This window comes from Natator depressus, chromosome 17, assembly GCF_965152275.1.
Source record: "Natator depressus isolate rNatDep1 chromosome 17, rNatDep2.hap1, whole genome shotgun sequence".
NCBI classification, from domain to species: domain Eukaryota; kingdom Metazoa; phylum Chordata; order Testudines; family Cheloniidae; genus Natator; species Natator depressus.
In genome coordinates, this window is record NC_134250.1 from 4316009 (window position 1) to 4335335 (window position 19327).

A 19327-nucleotide genomic window follows, 5' to 3' on the forward strand; every position below is an offset into this window, starting at 1 on the left:
TGCGGAAGCCACTCCATACCCTTGATGATCTTTGTTGCCCTTTTCTGAAACTTGTCCAGTTCCACTAAATCTTTTTGGAGATGGGGCGACCAGAACTGCCCACAGTATTCAAGGTGTGGGTGCGCCATGGATCTGTATAGTGGCATTATGATATTTTCTCTCTCATCCCTAATTGAAGTGTAGTGTTGTAGTTATGCTGTGGGATGGCTGAATCCAGGGGCAAGGAGGAATTAGGGGGAGTTCCCTGCCTCTTCCCATGCCCTTTGTCATGGAGAGCACACTTTTCCATAGCATTCATAATATGGCTTTTGTACCTTCATTTTTTTTCCTTTTCAGCCTTGCTTTTGACCCTGATTATTTATTCAGTGGAGCCCAGCATGGGATATGAACGCAGAGTGAAAACCCCTCTGCCCCCTGCTCTTTTTCCTGCCCCCTTGCTGGGAAGAAAAGCTTGATGGGCTCTGTGTGAGTGAGGCTGTCAGTGCACAGAAACACACCTTGGAAAAGTTGTTTTTATCTTGCTCTGAGTAAAGTTTTTCTAACATCTGTCTGCAAACAATCTGCAGGGAGGAGACTCCCTGACGGAGATTGGGAGCTCCCCGTGAAGTGTTAGGGGATGCTCCTAGATGTGATTTCCCCCACCCACCATGGGACAGACTAACCCCACCGTGCTATTGCAATGTCATGCCACACTCCTATGGTGGGGCAGGCGGCTCTGTGTGGCACTGCACATAATCACTATTGAACCCCCTGATTATCCTTACAGGATGCAAGAGTGCCAGGTGGAAATCGAGTCTGGTTAGCCGGCTTCAGAGCAGACAGAGATTCTAAATCCAACCCACTGAATTTTCTAATTCGACTGAAGAAGTGGTTTTTTACACACGAAAGCTTATGCCCAAATAAATCTGTTAGTTTTTAAGGTGCCACCGGACTCCTCTTTGTTTTTCTAATAGAACTGAATCTTCTTCGTCTCCTGGTATTGCCTAGACCAGTGGATTTCAATTTTTTACCATTGTGGACCACATATGCAGCTTTCTGTGTTCTGTGGGCCACATCCACTACCTGTATGGATGTCACTTGGACCGCAGCTGTGTGCTGACTGGGTGGGCTGTGGGTTGAGAACTACTGGCCCAGACTGAGGTTGCCACGCACAATGCAGTTGTTGATCTAGCAGTTCCAGGGAAGCGGTGGCATTTACAGAGACTTCCCATGTCCTTTCACATACCCAGCAGTTTAGGAGCAGTTTGTGCTCTGTTTAATGAATACTGTGCTAACACTCTCCCACCAAGCCTCTCCAGACACTCTGAACACTCGTTAAGTGTCACAGCCATCCTGAAAAGCAGGAAATTAACTCTACATTTTACAGACGGATAAATGGAGCAAAGAACAGCGAAGAGATTTAACCGAGGATACAGAGCAAGTCAGTGGCATTGTTAGGAAAAGAACCCTGGAGTCATTGTTCCCTCAGCGCCTGGCTCCAGTCACTAGATGCCCTCTTTCTGTATGTCCCCAAGTCAGTTAGATTCACCAGTGTTTTGAAACTGAGACACCCTCATTTGCAGGCATCTGGATAGCAATGACCGCACTTTGTTTTATGGTCCTATAGCTCAGTGCTTCAACTCTGGAGGAGGGTGATACCCCCTAAATAATGGGAGCCTCCGAGCAGCTTCAGGCTCTGGAGAAAGGGCTGGGATCTCTAGGTCTTTGGGGGAGGGGTTCTAGGCTGCAACATTTGGTTCAACGGAGCATCAGTTATGAATAACTGACAAGTTTATGGAGTAGGTCGGCCGCAGCACAGAGAGCTGAGTTGGCATTTAGCCAGTAGAGTTTGTGTAGAAAATCAATCACAGTCCACCCCCATTGCTCTCTCTCACACAGAGACACTGCAGATAATAGCTCTAGAAGCTGTTCGCTGTTTAAACAAGCCAGGGAATGGGGGGTGGGAGCAGAGAAGCTGTGTCTGGTGGGCCATGTCTCTTTTCAAGGGCAGAGAGAGCTCCCTGCTGCGGTGGGGTGGGAGTTCTCTCAGCGTCACCTCCTGCCTGTTTCAAAGCAGCTGGAGGGTCGGTCTTGTGCTGGCAGCAGGGCAGTCTGCTCCGCTGAGAGCTCGGCGGTGGCGCAGTTACCAAGAGGCATGTCCGGGGGCGTTTACGGTGGGGCTGTTTTTCCTTTGTTTTGATACTGAAAGCTGCCCCGCATTGAGATCTTTTCGTCTAGTTGCTGCGCAAGGACGCGTTGTCTCTCTTCCTTCCAACCAAGCATTAGCACTTCATTTGTGGCTGGTGTTGGATTGATGTTCTCATCCCTTTCCACTGTACCTCTGCCAAATCACAGCTCATTCCGTAGGGCTGCTGCTGTAGAGACTTGCAAGTGGGCAAGTGCCTGAGCAGTCATCTCAAGGTGGAGAGATGGGTGTAGGGGGGGACAGGCAGTGTCAGATCAGCGTGCTCTCTGGTCTTCAACTGGCTGACCAGCTTCTTGGTGTGTGTTTGGCCCTGCGCTTCAGGGGATCAAATGCTGCAATGTTTTGGGAGCAGGAGCTGCTCCGCTGTTAGGATTTATTTCCCAGGCTCGTATGAAAGTACGTTTCTGCTGCTCCCTAATTGCTACAAGGCCACGCTGGCTTTGAAGTTGCTGCCATGCGTTCTGGCTCCTGTTTTCTCTGTGGAATAAAGCCTCCTGTAACATGGTGTCTTTGGATCCGTTTGATTGTAACCTCCCTCTTGTGTTGCCTTTCTCTCTCCCGCTGCCCGTGCCCTGCAGATTCGGAGGATGACGGGGAGTCGGAGGCAGCTAAACAACTGATTCAGCCGATAGCAGAAAAAATCATTGCCAAGTACAAAGCCAAAGACGAGGAGGCGCCGCTGCTGTTCTTTGTGGCAGGAGAGGTAAGAGGGAGAGGAACTTCCTTGGCTTTACTTCTTCTGCTTTTTAAATTAAGGGCCCAATTCTTCAGCTCTTAGACCTGCAATTCCTGGGAGGCCGGGAGTTCTGTGTGGGGCAGGCCTGCAGGACCAGGCTTTTTATCAGCTACACAAGCATCTGCTTCTCTTTGGAAAGTAATTTGGGGGCTTCCTGCACGTCTTGTGAAGAGTGAGCTGACCTCCCACCCACCCTGGAGCACCTGCCCCCAAGGATCTCCTGGCACTGTACAGACATGAATGAATACACAAATGTAGTACATGTCCCCATTGTACAGGTGAGTAAACTGGGGCACAGAAATGCTGTGACCTGTGGAAGATCAGAGAGTGAGCCTGGTACAGAACCCAGGAATCCTGGCTCCCAGCACCCCGGCTCTAACCACTAGACTCTGGTTTTTAATAAACCAATCAAAATAGTGTTTTGGGAACACAAACTTCCCAGCTTCAGGCCTCTATTCGATAAAACTCAAACAAACCCCAGACATTTCCAAGCAGCCAAAGGGAGCGTGCCACTCCTAGCATTCTTTAAATGCTTTGCCCTTAAGACAAATGGGGAAGTGGGGTTGGCAGGATCGCCGCACAGCAGGGGTTGTTGGCTTTGAAACTCCTCTTGTGCCAGTTTTCTTCTTGACTATCAAATGAGGCCAGTGGTAACATAACATGGCTTGGGGCTGACTTCGTGAACAGGTTACTTGTATTCCGATGACAGCCCAGGGGCCAGGGCAGAATGTTGAGGATAGAACCAAGGGTTTTCTAGATTCTCTGGTGTTGTTTAACTGATTGGAGACACTCAATGCAAGACTCTGGTGTGACTTGTCCATTCCTGACTTTCAAGCCGCATGAGACTGTGCAGTAATCTCCCAAGCAGAGAGAAAGAGACCCTTCCCTGGAGACATCGATAGACAGGACAGAGCTCTAGCAAATAGGCAGTGGGGAACAGGCTTACTGTGCTTTTCAGCAGCGTGGCCTAGCTGGGAGCTGACAGGAGCTCTCCATTTCTCATTTATACGGGTCACTACTGCCTTTGCCCTTGCTGGATGAGGACTGGATGCAATCAGCTTGCACTCTCCCTCTGTCTGTGGGGTGTGGAAGGGGGCAGGGGGAGTAGAGGTTGCCACCCACTGCGAGGAGTAGAGACCACACCGCTGGTACTGAGGGAATTCAGAGCCCACATCTCAATGACTGGACTAAAGACGTAACATTTACAGGCTTCCCCTGATGGGGAGGGAGTGTTTGAATCTGAGAGTGATGTCACGTTGTCCATAGCCCTGCGTCCCCCCACCCAGACTGTGCTGCTCTGGGGACTCAGTGCCCTGAGAGGAGATGCCCAGGGAGATGGTGCTTTAACTGGGAGAGGAAGCTGAGAGGCACTTTTTAATTGTGCTGTCTGTTTGCACCCCCCGCAGCCACTCAGAAAACGTACAGGGTGGGCTAATCAGGCTTAGGGCAGGCCGGGGGTGTGTGTGAAATGCATTGCTCAGCACATCCCTTTGGAGCATGGAGCCAAACTGGCCCATTTCTGTTGAACGTGGCCCTGTAACGAAGTGTGCTCCAGTGGCCTCTAATTGGAGGCATTCCTGCGCAAGATTTATCGAGAGCTCCCAAGTGGAGCCGACAGCCCCGTGATGAATGTGTCTCTGCGGTCCAGCTTCTGTCTGTCTAGAGAAGGGGCAGTGAGCGTGCTCCTGGTGTCCTGGAGGGAAGCGCTGCCTCCCTGGCTCCGCAGCGCGCCTGGAGCCGCAGGGACAGGTGGGTGTTGTGTCCAGAGGTGCCCCTGCTGTTCAGAGCCTTTGCAGATGGTACCTCTGGCTGGCTGAGTACCATGTGTACTGGCAGCCTGCTGTGTGCTCCATCACATGCTGCAACAGCCTCGCTGGCAGCGGCAGGGTGAATTCTCTTGGTTTCTGCTCAGTGTTGTGTTGTCAGTGCATTGTGCTTCCCCCGGCGCTGGGTGCGAGAGGTCTGTAGATCGCATCTTGGCGACTCCAGGGCTACACTAGGTTTCTCTTTCACCCTCTCCACAGCTCTGCATGGCAGGTGACCATCAGTCCTCCGGCTGAGTTGGTCAAATGTGATTCCTTCCTCAGCTGGCCAGAGAGGTTTCTGCAGGGCAATGCAAAGACCCTCCCTCTTCCTGGCCCTGCTCCATGGGCTGAGCAGGCTGCCTCGGATGTTCTCTCATGGTCCTGAAAATGAACGTAGGCAACTGGGGACTCCAGGAGATTAGTGTGTCTCCAGCTTTCTGTCGGGCTCTGAGCTGGGTGACTCCTGGGCTCTGCGTAGTCTTCTGTCAGGGCTGGCACTGAAGGAGAATGCGTTGGAAGTCTCCGGGTCACCTCTTGAATGTTAGAAACTGGTCAGCTGGTGTAGATCTAAAAAGAACTGACCTGAACTTCCCCAGAGACTGACAGGAGCCCGGGAAGGCTGGGGAGAACCAGGCTCCTTTCCCTGATCCCACTTGTATTTCACTTCCTTGCACCTTTGTGGGCACGTCTAGAAGTGGAAGCGCTGAAATACAGCAGCAGAGGCAGGACGCCCCACAACTCCTAGGAGAGCCTGCGCACGGGACATGCAGCTGCATTTTTGGCTGCTGGACGGAACTCTTGGAGGTTAGCTGGTTGCTGTTTCTAATACTAAGTCCCTCTGTATTTATTGCACAGACAGGAAACTTGGCAGGGCAGGCAAAGAGATGAACAAATGCAAACCAGCATTTTCTTTCAGTCCTTGCTGGCTGCCAGGTATGTCTGACCCCATTCAACAATCCCCTGGCATAGTGCAGCGTGCAGAGGTGCTCCTTTAGGGCCCTATTTTATTGCTACACCCCAGCAGCACCGAGGGGAGGTTGGAATCGATAGTTAAATCTTATTCCCTGGTGAGCTGGCAGCTGACCAAAGCAATTGCTGCAGTGCCAGCACTGACTGGCCCCAATCAGCTCCCCTCTGAGCCAGGCTAGCCTTTTTAGAACAATCTGTACTGCAGATACGGGCTTGGTTTCATGGAGCGCCCTGCTCTGTCTGTCCAGAGGAGAAAGGAAACTCCAAGAGTGCCAGTGGCGGAGAAACTAATAGTTTCTGAGTGAGAAGAAGATTCTTCCCAAACTCTTCGAAATCTTCTGCCTCCAGTCCACCACTTCTTAGGGCCACTGTAGGAAAGGGGCTTTTGCTTCTGACACAGGCACCAGGGGTTGACTCCAGTCTGGGTGTGAGAGGATGCAGCTCCTGTGGGGATCACTGAGCCAGATTCAGAGTGATGTGACGAGCAGAGCACGTTGCAGGCCAGGTGGAAGTGATCTGGCATTCAGTGGGTGAACAAGAGGAGTGGGGTAAATCCTGCCCTTGGGAGCTTCTCTGCAAGCTGCTGGGGGTGGCGCAGGTGCATGTGGTCAGTGAAACAGCAGCAAGCATAGGGCTGAGTGCTGGGAATGCCTAGGCCTCAGTTTGGGTCAGTTGCTCCAGCACAACCCCAGCAATTTCACTGGCTGGCACGAGGGTAGCTGAGAGCAGCATTTGAGCCACAGGTTTTGCTCCTGGCTCTGCCGTTGCCTTGCTGTGTGACCTTTCACACTCCATGCCTGTTTCCTCCTGTGTCCAGTGGAGACAGTGTTTCCCTAGCTGGTTGGGGGCTGTGAGGATGGGTGGCTGGTGTTTGTAGAGAGCCTAGAAGCCCAGTGGAAGGAGTCAGTGTGAACAGAGATTCTTATCAGCCCTTTACTAGCCTGGGCAGGTCATGCTGTCACTGTAAGCTTGAAAATTACAAACATGCTTTAAACAAGGATTGGAAAATCCATAGTGCCCTTTAACTCCCCTGGCAGGGTCCAGGAGGAAGGGTCTGTGTTTCCCTTCCAGGCTCTCAAAGCAGACGGCTGTCCCAGGGAAAATCGCGAAGCATAGGGCTGGGCAGGTGCAAAGCCTCCCATGGCTGTGTAACGTACGTGTGTGTGCCCAGTCCCCGTGCGCACGCCCAGCCCTTAGTGCTCCCCTCAGAGCCGCGTGGGGCCTGGAGCCAGCCAGTTCCCTCCTGAGCTGCATTGCGCCAAGAGGGGAGCCCGCTGTCCCACCCCTGTGGCTCCCTCCCCCACTCCAGGGGCGTGCGCTGCTCTCTGTGACAGACACGTCCATCTCTCTCACACGCTGTACCCGCCCCCACCCAGGGCCATCTGCCCCACTAACATCGCCCCCTCAGCCCAGGTCTCTGAATGACCTCCTTGTTGGAAAGGCGTCTATTCGAACGGTGCTGCGCTTGCACCCCTCCCCCGTAGCCTCTGGAGCGTTTTCTCCCCTGGCCCTCTTGCTCGCTGGCAGTAGCTGAAACACTGATGCTTATTCATGCTGCTGCCAGCTTCCCAGCCTCTAAGAGTGGGGGGGCATCCTGAATGTCCCATTCATCACCTTCTCAATAGCTCCGACTGTCGGCTCCGTGGCCATCCCTGCATTTCCGGTGGCAGCTCTGCTGCTCACAATGCGGCCTGCGCAGGCGCCACCCACTTCTCTCCAAGGCCCATTTGCATTTATTAGAGGGTTGCGGTGGTTTTGCGACAGTCAAATAAAGGGTGGGAACTCCTGATGCCTTGCGTCCGGGCTGGCTCTTGTGACTTGGGAGCCATCTTCATCTTCAGGCCCATTAGCCGGTTCCAGGTCGGAAGAAGCGCAGGTTAGAAACGTCTGGGAAAATGCGGTGAGAAGGCCCTCAGCAGTTACGCAGAAACAAAGCTGCAGAGACTGATCAGTCATCCCTCCCCTGCCACATCCACCATCGAACTGGCTGCTCTCGAAACCCCCAGCTTACCAGGGGAGCCAGCATTATAAATTACCTTGCGCGGCTGGCCGCAGCTAAGTGCTACCCAGCTGACTAAAGAAATGTTTATTACCGCTGTTGAAAAAACGACTCTGGAAAAAGGCCCAATTTTAGATGCTGCACATTCTAGGTTTGGCTGCGTTAACTGGAGCACAGAAAAAAGCATCCTACTATGGTGCTTGGGGCCAGGAGCGAGAAATGAATCATCCCAGCCCTGGCTTTGTAATTCTGTAGCTCTGGCAGTGACAAATTGGTTTTTACCCTTTCCCCAGAGCTCTGATTTCCCTGCACGCATTGACCAAAATGAATGCAACCCCTGCTGCACACCCCCACACCAAGCAGCGCTCGGGTTGGATTCATTACAGCCGCCGCGTGTGTCTGGGGACATCTTGGAGGAGGCTCTATTGTTCCAGGATTCTCTCCAAAATACGTTGTTGTTGAATTGTCGTTCTTTAATTTGTTGTGTGCTTGCGTCGGCCTTTTGCGAGCACAGATGTCACGTCTGTTGCTTGGCTCTGTGCCTTTGTCATTTCACACCCTTGCGTTCGTGTTTTACTCTTCTCTGGCACCTTGTGTCTGATGATCACAAAGCATTTCACAAACCACAGCGATATTGGTACTGAAACCAATCTGATGGTTGGTACTATGCAATATACCACAACTACTTAGATCTTCATACCCAGAGCTGGGAAAGAACTCAAATTCCCCTGCTCCAAAAGCACAGGCCCTTACCATTTGAGTTAAAGGAGACTCTCCATTAGCAGCTCTCAGCACAGAACCTTTGTCACACATTGAGCTGTTCTGATCCCATCCAACAGAGGGCAGTTATGTACACACATTGGCCAGCTCATTCTAGTACTAACCTGTTTTACAGAGGGGGAAACTGAGGCACAGAGAGGTGAGGTGACTTGTCCAAGGCCACATAGTGACTCAGTGGCAGAATGGTGAATAGAACCTGGAATCTCCTAGCTTCTCGTCCTGTGCTGTAACCACTAGGTTACGCAAAGAGCAGGGCCATTAGGAAAATTGCAGTTTGTACTAACATTAGTCTGGTGCAGTGGTGCGCGACTTTAATCCCATAAGAACATAAGAACGGCCATACTGGGTCAGACCAAAGGCCCAACTAGCCCAGTATCCTGTCTTCCGACAGTGGCCAATGCCAGGTGCTCCAGAGGGAATGAACAGAACAGGTAATCAAGTGATCCATTCCTTGTCACCCATTTCTAGCTTGTGGCAAACAGAGGCTAGGGATACCATCCCTGCCCATCCTGGCTAATAGCCATTGATGGACCTATCCTCCATGAACTTATCTAGTTCTTTTTTGAACCCTATTATAGTCTTGGCCTTCACAACATCCTCTGGCAAGGAGTTCCACAGGTTCACTGTGTGTTGAGTGGGAGGCTGAGGCTGGTGGATCGTTCAGGGATTCTGGGCTGCGGTGCCAATCGGGTGTCCGGTGCCACTGACAGCCTGGCCAGCAGGTGGCTGAAGGACTGGCTAGAACAACACGAATGACGTGTTGTGATCTGCACTCTCTCTGTGAGGGCCGATGGACCGATCGATCAAGGTGACTAACTCTGTACCAGTTTGCTAGATGGACTTGGGCTATTCCACCTGGTGCCCACTCCCTCCCTCCCACTTGAGATGCATGTTGCCCTGGCCCTCCATGGAGCTTGGCCCACCCAAGTCCCAGCCTTGCAGTCAGTTGCAGGTCAGAGTGGGCAGTGCAGGCACTGTGCGCAGAAGGGGGGGAGGGAACAGCGTTAGCTGGCTGAGGCTGAAGTAGGTCGTGCGAGTACGTGCACGACTGTTCTAACATCTCTCTTGTTCTCTCATGCGTGTGCATGGTGGTGGCTGGGAGGGGGGAGGGGTGGGTGGAAGGGAGTGTATATTCATGTCCTGGCAAGGCCAGGGTGGGCGTGTTAAGCAGAGCATTGAGAAGTGAAGAGCAAATCCCTCCAGCCCTCATGGGTCACCAAGAGGCTGGTGTGTAGCTGACAGGGCACATTTGAAGCAGCTAAAGAAACAATGGCTTTGTGCTGAGATTGGATTTCTGAGCTGTAGCCTGGGGCAGGCAGGCCATTCTCTCAGGACATGCTGGGCGGGAGCATCCTGGAGTCCTCGGGGAAGGGGCCCTTTACCTCTTGCTCCTTGTTTTCATCTCGGTAGCCTGGATGGCACTGACTTGCTCTTGGAGCTTTCTTCGTTCTCTCCTGTCTTGTGACAGACAGCTCTGGGCAGAGGACAGCAAACAAAGCCCAGCTGCTACTCAGAGCTGGTAGTGGCTGAGGCTCAGATGAAACTGTCCTGCAGCCCCCAATCCTGCATCTACCACTTTTCTTTCTTTGGGCTTTATACCCAGGGGCAGTTAGCCCCAGGGAGGTCATTCCCACCCCCACACAGTACAGCTGTCTCCGTTAAGGGTGCTGCAAAGCCTACGTTCTGGCTCAGCCATCCTCATTCCATCAGGCCACCCGTGCACTGCGTGAAATCACTGCCAGAGTGAGTCTCCCTTTGATAGTCACTAGGAATGCTGGAACCAAGGTGGCTCAGTCCAGGACTTGGGGGGCTACAGTTCGGGCATAGAAATGAGCTCATCTCATGCTTAGCACCTCTTGGCTAACTGCCATAGCACAGCCCGGGGTAAACGCTGGCCACTGTCATTAAACAGAGGAGCTGCTCCATCTTCTTCTGAGCAGCCAGCACAGCACCTCATTGAGCACTGCATGATGGGATTTGTAGTCTCTCTGGGCTGCACCTCTGTATTACAGATGATGGCGGAGCAGTCAGTTCCACTGTTTGCAGCGTAGGGCTCATCTACACACAGAAATTGTCCCAGTATAAGGGTGGGCGAAAACCCATTTTGCTGGTGCACGTTGCCGTGCGTGTGTTCACACAGCAGCACGCTGTGTCACTACAGGCATGGGGCCCTGTGAGTGGGTTTCCCAGCCCTCTGGCTCACACAGTAGTGAACAGGGCTACAGAGCCCCAGAGTTAGCCTTAATATTGGCGAGCGTCACCTCAGAGAAGAGGGGAACACGGAGAGAGGACAGGGTGGGGTTGGATGATGTGAGGTAAATAAGCCCATATGATACCTAGGTCATGTCCACTTAGCAACCAGGGCTCCTGAGTCAGTAGTTCAGTAAGTTCCCTCCGAATAGGCTGCATGGTGGAAGGGATCTGAATGAGGCCAGGCTGATGCTTGCCCAGTGGTCTCTTAGAAGGGGTTCCAGGTGGATGGAGGGCAGCATGGAGGTGTTTGCGTGAGGAGGGGATGCAGGGGAGTGTCCAGACTGACCTGATGGGAGGAGAGGCACAATGCTGGGATAGTGGGGCTCCTTCTGCTTGCTCTCTAGGGATTTGGGTTTCCTTGGCTCAGATAAGGACTGCTCTGGAGGAGAGAAGCTTTTTCTGTGTTCTGCACTTTTGACTTGAGAAACCAGGCCACAGTAGGAGAGGCTCTTCACCTTTATCTTCAAGCACATTGATCAAGTGCAGGCAACTGGGGGAGACACCTGGCTGTTTGTCCGAATCAAGGGCTTGCTGCTAAGAATTTCAACAGAGCGCATTTAGCAAAAGGCCTTTCCAGGGAGGTGTGTTTGAAGGGAACTTGCCTGCAGAGAGAGCTATTCTCTTTGTTCTGGCTTTCACTGTGTCTCAGGAAAATAGATCGGAGGATCCAAGGCTCGGGATAGAAAAGACTTGTCAGGTTGTCACGTTCATCCATTTCCCCACCACCACTGATCTGTCTCCTGCAAGATCTTCTCCAGGACTTGTCCAGTTTTAAATCGCTCAGGCAGTGAGGCTTCCACCACTTTCTTCGAGGGGCCTATTCCTCAGCTGTACTGTTCTGGCTTTTGAAAGCTGACTTTTCCTTCTTTCCCGCCTCTGCTCCTAGCTATCCCCTAGGACTGCCCTAGACAATCAGCGTCTCTCCCACCTTGGGGCTTAGACACGCCAAACACACGTAGGTGGTTATATTCCCTCCGCCCCTCAGGCATCACATAGTTGGGTCTTTTCATCTTCCCTCCTCCATGATTGTTATTCCTGCTCTTCTCTGAGCTCCCTTCAGTACTGGTAACTGTGCCTCCCTCTGGGACGGTACGCTCGGCTGCGTGATCGCCCTGAGTGCTTTGCAGGAGTTGAAGGGCAGAGTGGGCTGTTGAACCAGACAGGTGAAGATGAACACCTGGCAGTGCTGTCATCAGAAGGCAGTGGCCAGCCTGCCGCGTGGGAACAGCCCTCCCTGGCCCAGCGGGAACTTGTGGCAGTGCAGCTAATGGCAGGCAGCAAGCAGCAGCCAGGATAGGGTGCTGCTCCCTGCTCGTCAGTTACACTCCGTGATCCCGGGAGTGTGGGGGGTGGAGCAAGCCTGCCAGTCTTGGGGGATGCGCTGGTCTGCTGTGTGGCTTTTCCTGTGTTTATAGGGAAGCCTGCTGGAGAGTTTCAATCCTAGCTAAGTGGTAAGGGGTGTTGTGTAAGGTTAGATGGAACGTACGGACTAAAGGTGTTTGCATAACCCAGTCACTGTCCAGCATTCAGCAGTGTTCAGCAAGGGTTGGGGTTGACATACAGAGACCTGCGCCAGCTCGGCACCATGGCAAACACACCATTAACAATCCTGTTAACCTTGTATTGAAGATAGAGCAAAGAAGGCAAAACAGGTAAAGCATCTGCAGTGTAAAGTGTTGGGAAAGGCTTTCATTTGAACCACATCCCTTGTTCCTTTCCCTTTAGCTGGAGAGCGCTTTTAGAAGGCGACCCCCCGTTGAACCATCCCTCAGATGGTAACAAAGATGATAATGACTGTCGGGGGGGAGGGGGGGAGAAATTTATTGAGCTGGGCTGGAGCTGATGTTGCTGTTAAAGTCTGATCTTGGTCCTCCCCAGGTGGTGGTTGGGTTTCAGCTGGAGCTGGTGGAAGTGATGATGTCATCTGGGTCATGCTCTCTGGCCGGGTCAGGACATTTCTCTGGATCGTGATGATGAACCCCTGGGGTCCCAGGAAACTGTGGGGGTGGCTGCCATGATGGTGAAGCTTCGTCCAGTAGCCAATTTTTCTCCCCAAAGTCTCTTTCTTTAACCCACAAAGAGAATGGTGGGTGCAGTAGCCCTCATCATTTTGCACTGATTTCTGGTTCCAAACTTTTCTTGTCTACCAGGCATGATCGTAACACAGTCGATTAGTTCTGGCCCTAGGAGTCTGAGCTGGGTCTCTGTCTTCTCCATCCAGGGGAGTGGAGGGAACCCTGACTCCCAGGCCTGCGCTGTAACCATTGAGACCAGCGGTTCTTAGCCTTTTTTTACCCAGGGACCCCTAAACTTAAATAGACAAACCTGCGGACCCCCAACTCCTTCCTCAGTATTTTGTTGCTCATGTTTTGTTTCTCTGATGTTACTTTAATAGTTACCACAAATACTACTGTAGAGAAATTATTATTAACAGATCAACAAAAAAACCCAGCGAATTAAAACACTGACCGTTTACCTGATGCTAATGCGATCCTTGAGCTTGTTTGGCAGCACACAGCTTGTCCAGTTGAGGGGCAATTTCAGTCAGGCAAGTGCAAAGGTCATCTTCAGCATTCATTCTTGAATAGTGTTTGTTTTTCATGCTGGTGAGGGCCGAGAATCCATTTTCACATATAGAAGGAGCTTTAAATGATAAACTACAGCGTTCAAGGTGGTAATGGGCAGTGCCAAGTCACTGTCGACTTGTAATGTGCGAACTGTAAGTGTCAGAACATGGTGTGTCATTATTATTATGTAGGTGCTGGCACATTCGCGGACACCCTTGATTGTACTGGTGGACCCCAAGTTGAGAACCACTGGATTAGACCATACTCCTCTCCCTGATGCCTGAGATCACTAATTATGTGGCAGTCCAAGGGCTGTCAAGTTGAAGAGCGAGGATCCCAGTGTTGCCCATGAGTCTGCATCCCCCACAGCCCTGTGTGTGATGCAGGAGACTGGCCAAGTCCTAATGCTGAACAGATAGTCACTGTTCAGTTTCAGAGTAGCAGCTGTGTTAGTCTGTATCCGCGAAAAGAAAAGGAGGACTTGTGGCACCTTAGAGACTAACAAATTTATTTGAGCATAAGCTTTCGTGAGCTACAGCTCACTTCATCAGATGCATGAGATCCGATGAAGTGAGTTAAATTTAGTTAGTGACTAAATTTGTTAGTCTCTAAGGTGCCACAGGTACTCCTTTTCTTTTCACTGTTCAGTTTGACCACCTCAGAGTTTAGCTGTTACTACAGGTGATCCATAGACCAATACATTGTAATAACAGCTGCTTGTTAGTAGGGATGAGCAGGACTGAAGCCAGAGAATTGTGATCCTCGTTTGGATTTTGATATCCATTTCTTCCCCTCACCCCTCCCCAAATCTCAGGATCGTTGTGCTCAGGGTGGGAGAGCCATGTGATTCGATCCCAGGTCTGGGTAAATTGTGTTTTCTTGTTTAAAGCATGAACTGTTTTAAGCCCAGTGGGGTTGGCTCCATGCTTTGATTGGGTGGGGGGTGCTGTTCCCTTCGGCTTGGTCACTGAGCCGAGCACATTGTGCAGGGCCAGAGTTCTTCATGAAATGTGCAGCCTGGATGCTGTGTCACACCAGCCAATTCTCCATCCCTTGGGCTTCATTCTCTTTGTTTATGGGCTCTTTCTTGCTGGCTTTCAGGACGACATGACTGACTCCCTGCGGGATTACACCAACCTGCCCGAAGCGGCGCCCCTGCTCACCATCCTGGACATGTCGGCCAGAGCCAAGTACGTGATGGATGTCGAGGAAATCACTCCTGAGATCGTGGAAGCCTTTGTGAGCGACTTTCTAGCGGACAAGCTAAAACCTGAACCCATCTGAGGGGCTTTCAGCACCGACAGACGTTATTTAAAACTAGGTCTCTTCCTCCGCTAGCTGAGTGCTCAGCGTGTTCTCTCGCACGACCCAGTACCCAGCCTTCCTGTGGTGCCTTGTTTTACGCAATGAATCCTCCTCCGAAGCAGACTCCTGGAGATGCACTTTCAGCAGGGAGTTGCTGGCATTTGGAGACTTTGCTTGTGCTTCATGGTGATATATTCTCTAATAACCAGGCCAGAACTGTTACCATATCGTTATTTTATACACGGCACTAGCTAGTAGGCAAACGTTTTGCATGATGTTCTTGCCAACTTAAGCATCAGGCAGTGGACTGGGGTTCTCGGGGCTCTTATATTCCTCCTCTTCTCCCTTCTCATCTTCACCCTTCTCTCCTCTCCCCACCCCTTCCCAGACAGACAATGCCAATGAAGCAATAAGAGAATTCTCCACTTTGCCACCCAACCTCCTTTCCCTCGTCAGTATCAGTGAGCCCACAGTGCCAAGGAGAAGTGTAACTGCTGAAAAGCTCAATGCAGATTGGTCATGATGCAGCAAAGGTCTCTCTCCTAGTTCAAGAACTCCAGTTTCTAGGTTGTATTTACCCGCCCGCCACCTCCCCACCAAACACACAGCAGCCTTAGTTAAGTGTCAGTCATATGCATTTGGGGGAAATCCCACATACCCCCATACACCCCTGACCCCTGAGCCAAAAGGAGAAACAATGCAGGGCTGCCCTGATCTTCCTCTGCTGTTCTCACTGACATTTTCTCATTCTCTCTTGCCTTTTTCTTCCCTTTCTTTCTTTCCTCTCCCTGGTATGAAATGTCCTCCCCCTACATTCGTTGTTTAAGATGTTCTTTGTAGCTGTTTCCCAAGCCCAGCCTTGATGGTGCTGTTCTAAACACAACCCCAAGCAGCTCAGCTGAGCCCCCAGAAAATTGAGGTTGTAAAAACTGTACATGGTGATTGGAACTTTGTAATAAAATGGTTACAGTCACCTGGTTCCTGGAGGTGCAGATTCCCTGGGCCCCGCTCACAACAAAGCCATCGTTATGCCTGGGGTGAGGGTTTGGACATGGGAGCGGGGGGGCTGAGGAAGAAGTGTGTCTGGTGGAGACCTGCAGGCATTACTCCAGTGTGCAGATCCACTGACCCGCATGAGTAAAGGTTTTTGGTTTGGGGTCCTCATTGTGGCCTTTCTGTGCCCAAGGGGCTGCTGTACCAGTCTGTGGCTGGAACCAGCCAACTGCGGTAGATTTTGGTGCTGTGTCTCATGCAAAGAGTTTGTTGTTAAACTAGAACATGGCTCCTGAATGCTGCAGGTTAGGGGTTTATCCCACGTAGCCCCTTGTTAGAAGCATTTAAACCAGGCCTTCCAGTGCTGGAGAGTCCAGGTTTTCTGCTGGAGCGGGTCACCGGACACTACTGTGGCGCGCATGCACACCCGCTTTTGGAATCCAGATAGGGACCACACATATCTCGAAGAACCTCCAGTTACAGTAAGTAACCTCCTCTTAGAGCCCCTGCTGGGCTCTTCCAGCCAACCGTGTATTTTGGAGCTGTGGCCTCTCCCGGACTGGTTAGTTCATCCATTAGCTCTTTTCCTTACGCTGACCAAGCAGGAACAGTATTAGCTGGCTCTGGTGTTTCCCAGGAGCCAGTGGAATCTGAGCTATAAGGTGAGAATATGTATAGTAGAGACGTACACAGACACCCTGTTGTGTATCAACGCTGTGCATGTTCCAAACAGCTGAGGAATGGAAGACAACCGCTAACCAGGAAACAATGCCATGTGCGGCTACAGCCTGTTCCATCCAGGTAGGTCCCCGTGCCTTACCAACACTAAGTCCTACGGCACCTCCGGGCAGTGGGTTAATTGTTGGCCTTGTTTCACAGAGGGAGAAGCAGTTTACTGGGAGGGGAAGTGACTTGCCCAACATCTGTAGTGAGCTGGTGGCGTCATCCCAGCAGGCTTTCCCAGTCTGTGGGGGGAGAGAGTTGAACATTTGTGTGTTGGGTGGCTCACGAAATGGTGATGTCTGGAGTGAGGCCTTACACGCAAACGCATACCTGGAGAGAAGGGATTACTTTGAAGTTGTTAGTGGCTGCGTCCTCACCCTCTTGAAGGAGACACTATTGTCTCCACTTTACAGACAAGAGAGAGAGAGGGAAAGAAAGAAGTAGAGCAGCACTAGGCCAGCTGCCTGGACTCGCGGGCCCCTGCTTAATTTGCCAGACCACGCTGCCTTTCATAACAAATCAGTCGCTGAAAGCTGGACTGAGAGTCCCTGTAGGCATTTCCTCAGTCGTAGCTCTGTCGGTGATCATTTCCTTTAACAAACTGACATGCATCCGTGGGGAGGGGCGAGTTGGGGAGCCATGTGGTGGTCTGTGCGTATTGAATAGCTGGGGGCGTGCAAGCTGCTGCTTTCCCCTTCAGCCCATTTGTCACTTATGGCAGGATTGTAGCCTCCCCTTTTATCCATGGTACAACAACCTGCTAAGGAAGGAGCTTGGAAAGCCAGCCGGCTGTGTGTGAGTGAAGAGTCGTATCAATCTAGACTGCATAGACAGTGCTTCAGGGCCTGAGTTCTATGTAGTGATCATGAACAAGGCAATGAATAACTCAAAAAGCAGCAGCATTGGCTGCTGAGTTGGAGACAAACACTACAGATAATTAAGCAGAAGAGGGATTGGTTGTTGGTGGCACCGATCTGGGTTCTGATGAAGGTGCTAATGTCCATTGTGCTAGGTGCTGTACAAATACCACATCGAGCCTTTCACGTGTGACTCCAAGCCAGGGGGAGGAACTGAAGCCTGTTCCGCTGCAGGCTGCTCAACAACCAATGAGATGAGTCAGTCCAGGTCACAGAGGCCAGGCTGCACACTGGGCAGCAGAAAGGTCCAGGAGCTTGGTCCCAAGCTGCTGGGTGTGACCGAACAGTCCTGCGCACTGGAACGCTCCACTGGTCCCTCAGGCTGGTCTGTCCACGTGGCAACCAAAACGTGGGGTGGGGAGGTCTGCCCCCAGTTGGTGCTTCAAGAGGATTTCTGACTCTACAGCTGCTAATCAGGCACCTTTCTCTAGTGCTCACAGCCCTGAATCACTCAAAATACACAATTGTAAGTGGAATCTGCAGCAAAATACCTTAAAATCCACTGGGGGAAAGGGGGGTGGTGAGTGAGAAATTCTCCAGTCCTGAAATTTTGACCAAAGCTGCATGCACAGAAGTGGCTGAGAACAGGCTTGCCTGAGCAGGGTAATTGCTTCCAGATCCCACTGCCACCTAGTGCATGTTCTGTTTACGTAGCATGGGTTTCTGGTGCTTTAGGGAGAGAATGGTGTCTATGCAGTTTGAATGAGAATCAAAATAAGGTGCTTAAATGGGATATTGTTGGTTCATGCAGCACTGGCTGATTCTAGACATTAGGTTGGGAGCAGAAACCCCTTCTGGCCCACGCTGCTCAGGCTCCCAGAGCGGGACTGTAGGTGTAATGCTAAGTCCATGAAATAAAATCACTTAATACTATGTATGTTCAAGTGACTGTAGCAGCTACTCAACTAGGGCTAAAGTGAAGTGTAAATGTTTGTGTCAACCTGGCTCTGCCCCTGGCCAGGGCTGGCATCCCGTTCGGAAGAATGAGCTGTTCTCCTGCTGATGCACTTCCAGTCTTGGTACTGGCAATACCTTTGAACACGGCTGTGCTAAATGCTCCCTTCTAACAAAGGAAAGGTTGGATCGGTCACTCTAGGATGTGCCCAAAGGAACAACCACATTCTTTCTTCATGTATTTATCAAGCATACAGTTCCCAGGATGGCTCTGTGCTATTACTGAATACAAGAGCCAAAGGAAATGGTGGCCCACTGCTAAATCGTTGTATGATCATGACAGCCTCTGAAAATTAGGTTTTTTAATATGGGATAAGATAGAAAGGGATCTCTTAGCGGCAGCTGGAATTGTAGCAGGAGAGCTAGCACTGGGGTTGTCTACTAAACAAACCGTTTAAAAAAGTTGGAGCAATTGTGTAGGGCACCAAGGGGCATAGTTCCCACAGGGCTTCCTGCATTCACTCCTGCTGCTCCTCTGTGCCAGGACATGATGGAGCCCGGAGAGCCTAATTCCACTGACATGTAATCACCCAGGGTCAGGCTTACTGCACGCTGTCCTGCCACCATACAACCTCCTGCTCCCAGATTGAAGGGGGTGGCCAGGAGCCACTGAGCTCTTCCAGAATCTATTTGGATTTCTCCTCCTGCACAGCCCAGAGCCTCTCTACTGGATGGGGAAGAACCCAAGGCCTATAGGAACCTATATTTCCTATAGAATGGGACTCATTCTGCCGTTCTTTCCCTCCTCACCACCTCTTTCTTCTCCTCCTTCACAGTTTAAATCTGTGCTCTCATAGGGGCACCCAGGAACAACTGCTCCCCACACAGGCTGCATTCATGACAAATACTGCCACCTTCTGGCAGAAGGCTTAACCTCTGCTTTAAATTAGAACATGATGTCCATAGCTAAAGCTGAGGATTAAACTCTAGCCAAGAATGTTTGATGGCAGAATTGGAAAACTGACAGTCTTTGCAGGGACAGCACACCACCCTAATTGTGCCACAAAGCGCCACCCAGAGAAGCCTGTATCACACACAAGTACCTCCACTGTGTTTGCTGTTCTAAGGGCTAACATCCTGCTGGTTTGTCCCTGGCTTCTTGCTAGGGTTGGTGTTTACTGAGCCAGTGTTGATGTTACTG

At 51.4% G+C, this 19327-nt stretch overlaps 1 protein-coding gene across 1 annotated transcript in view; it reads left to right on the plus strand.

Annotated features, from left to right (window-relative positions):
• The window catches only part of NXN (nucleoredoxin), a 100828-nt gene extending 85566 nt beyond the window's left edge, over positions 1–15262 (plus strand). The window contains exons 7-8 of the mRNA XM_074974982.1: positions 2764–2888; positions 14396–15262. Coding sequence (XP_074831083.1) covers positions 2764–2888; positions 14396–14578 — 308 coding nt within the window. The 3' untranslated portion in view covers positions 14579–15262. The remainder of the gene's footprint in view (positions 1–2763; positions 2889–14395) is intronic.
• The last annotated feature ends 4065 nt before the right edge of the window (positions 15263–19327 follow it).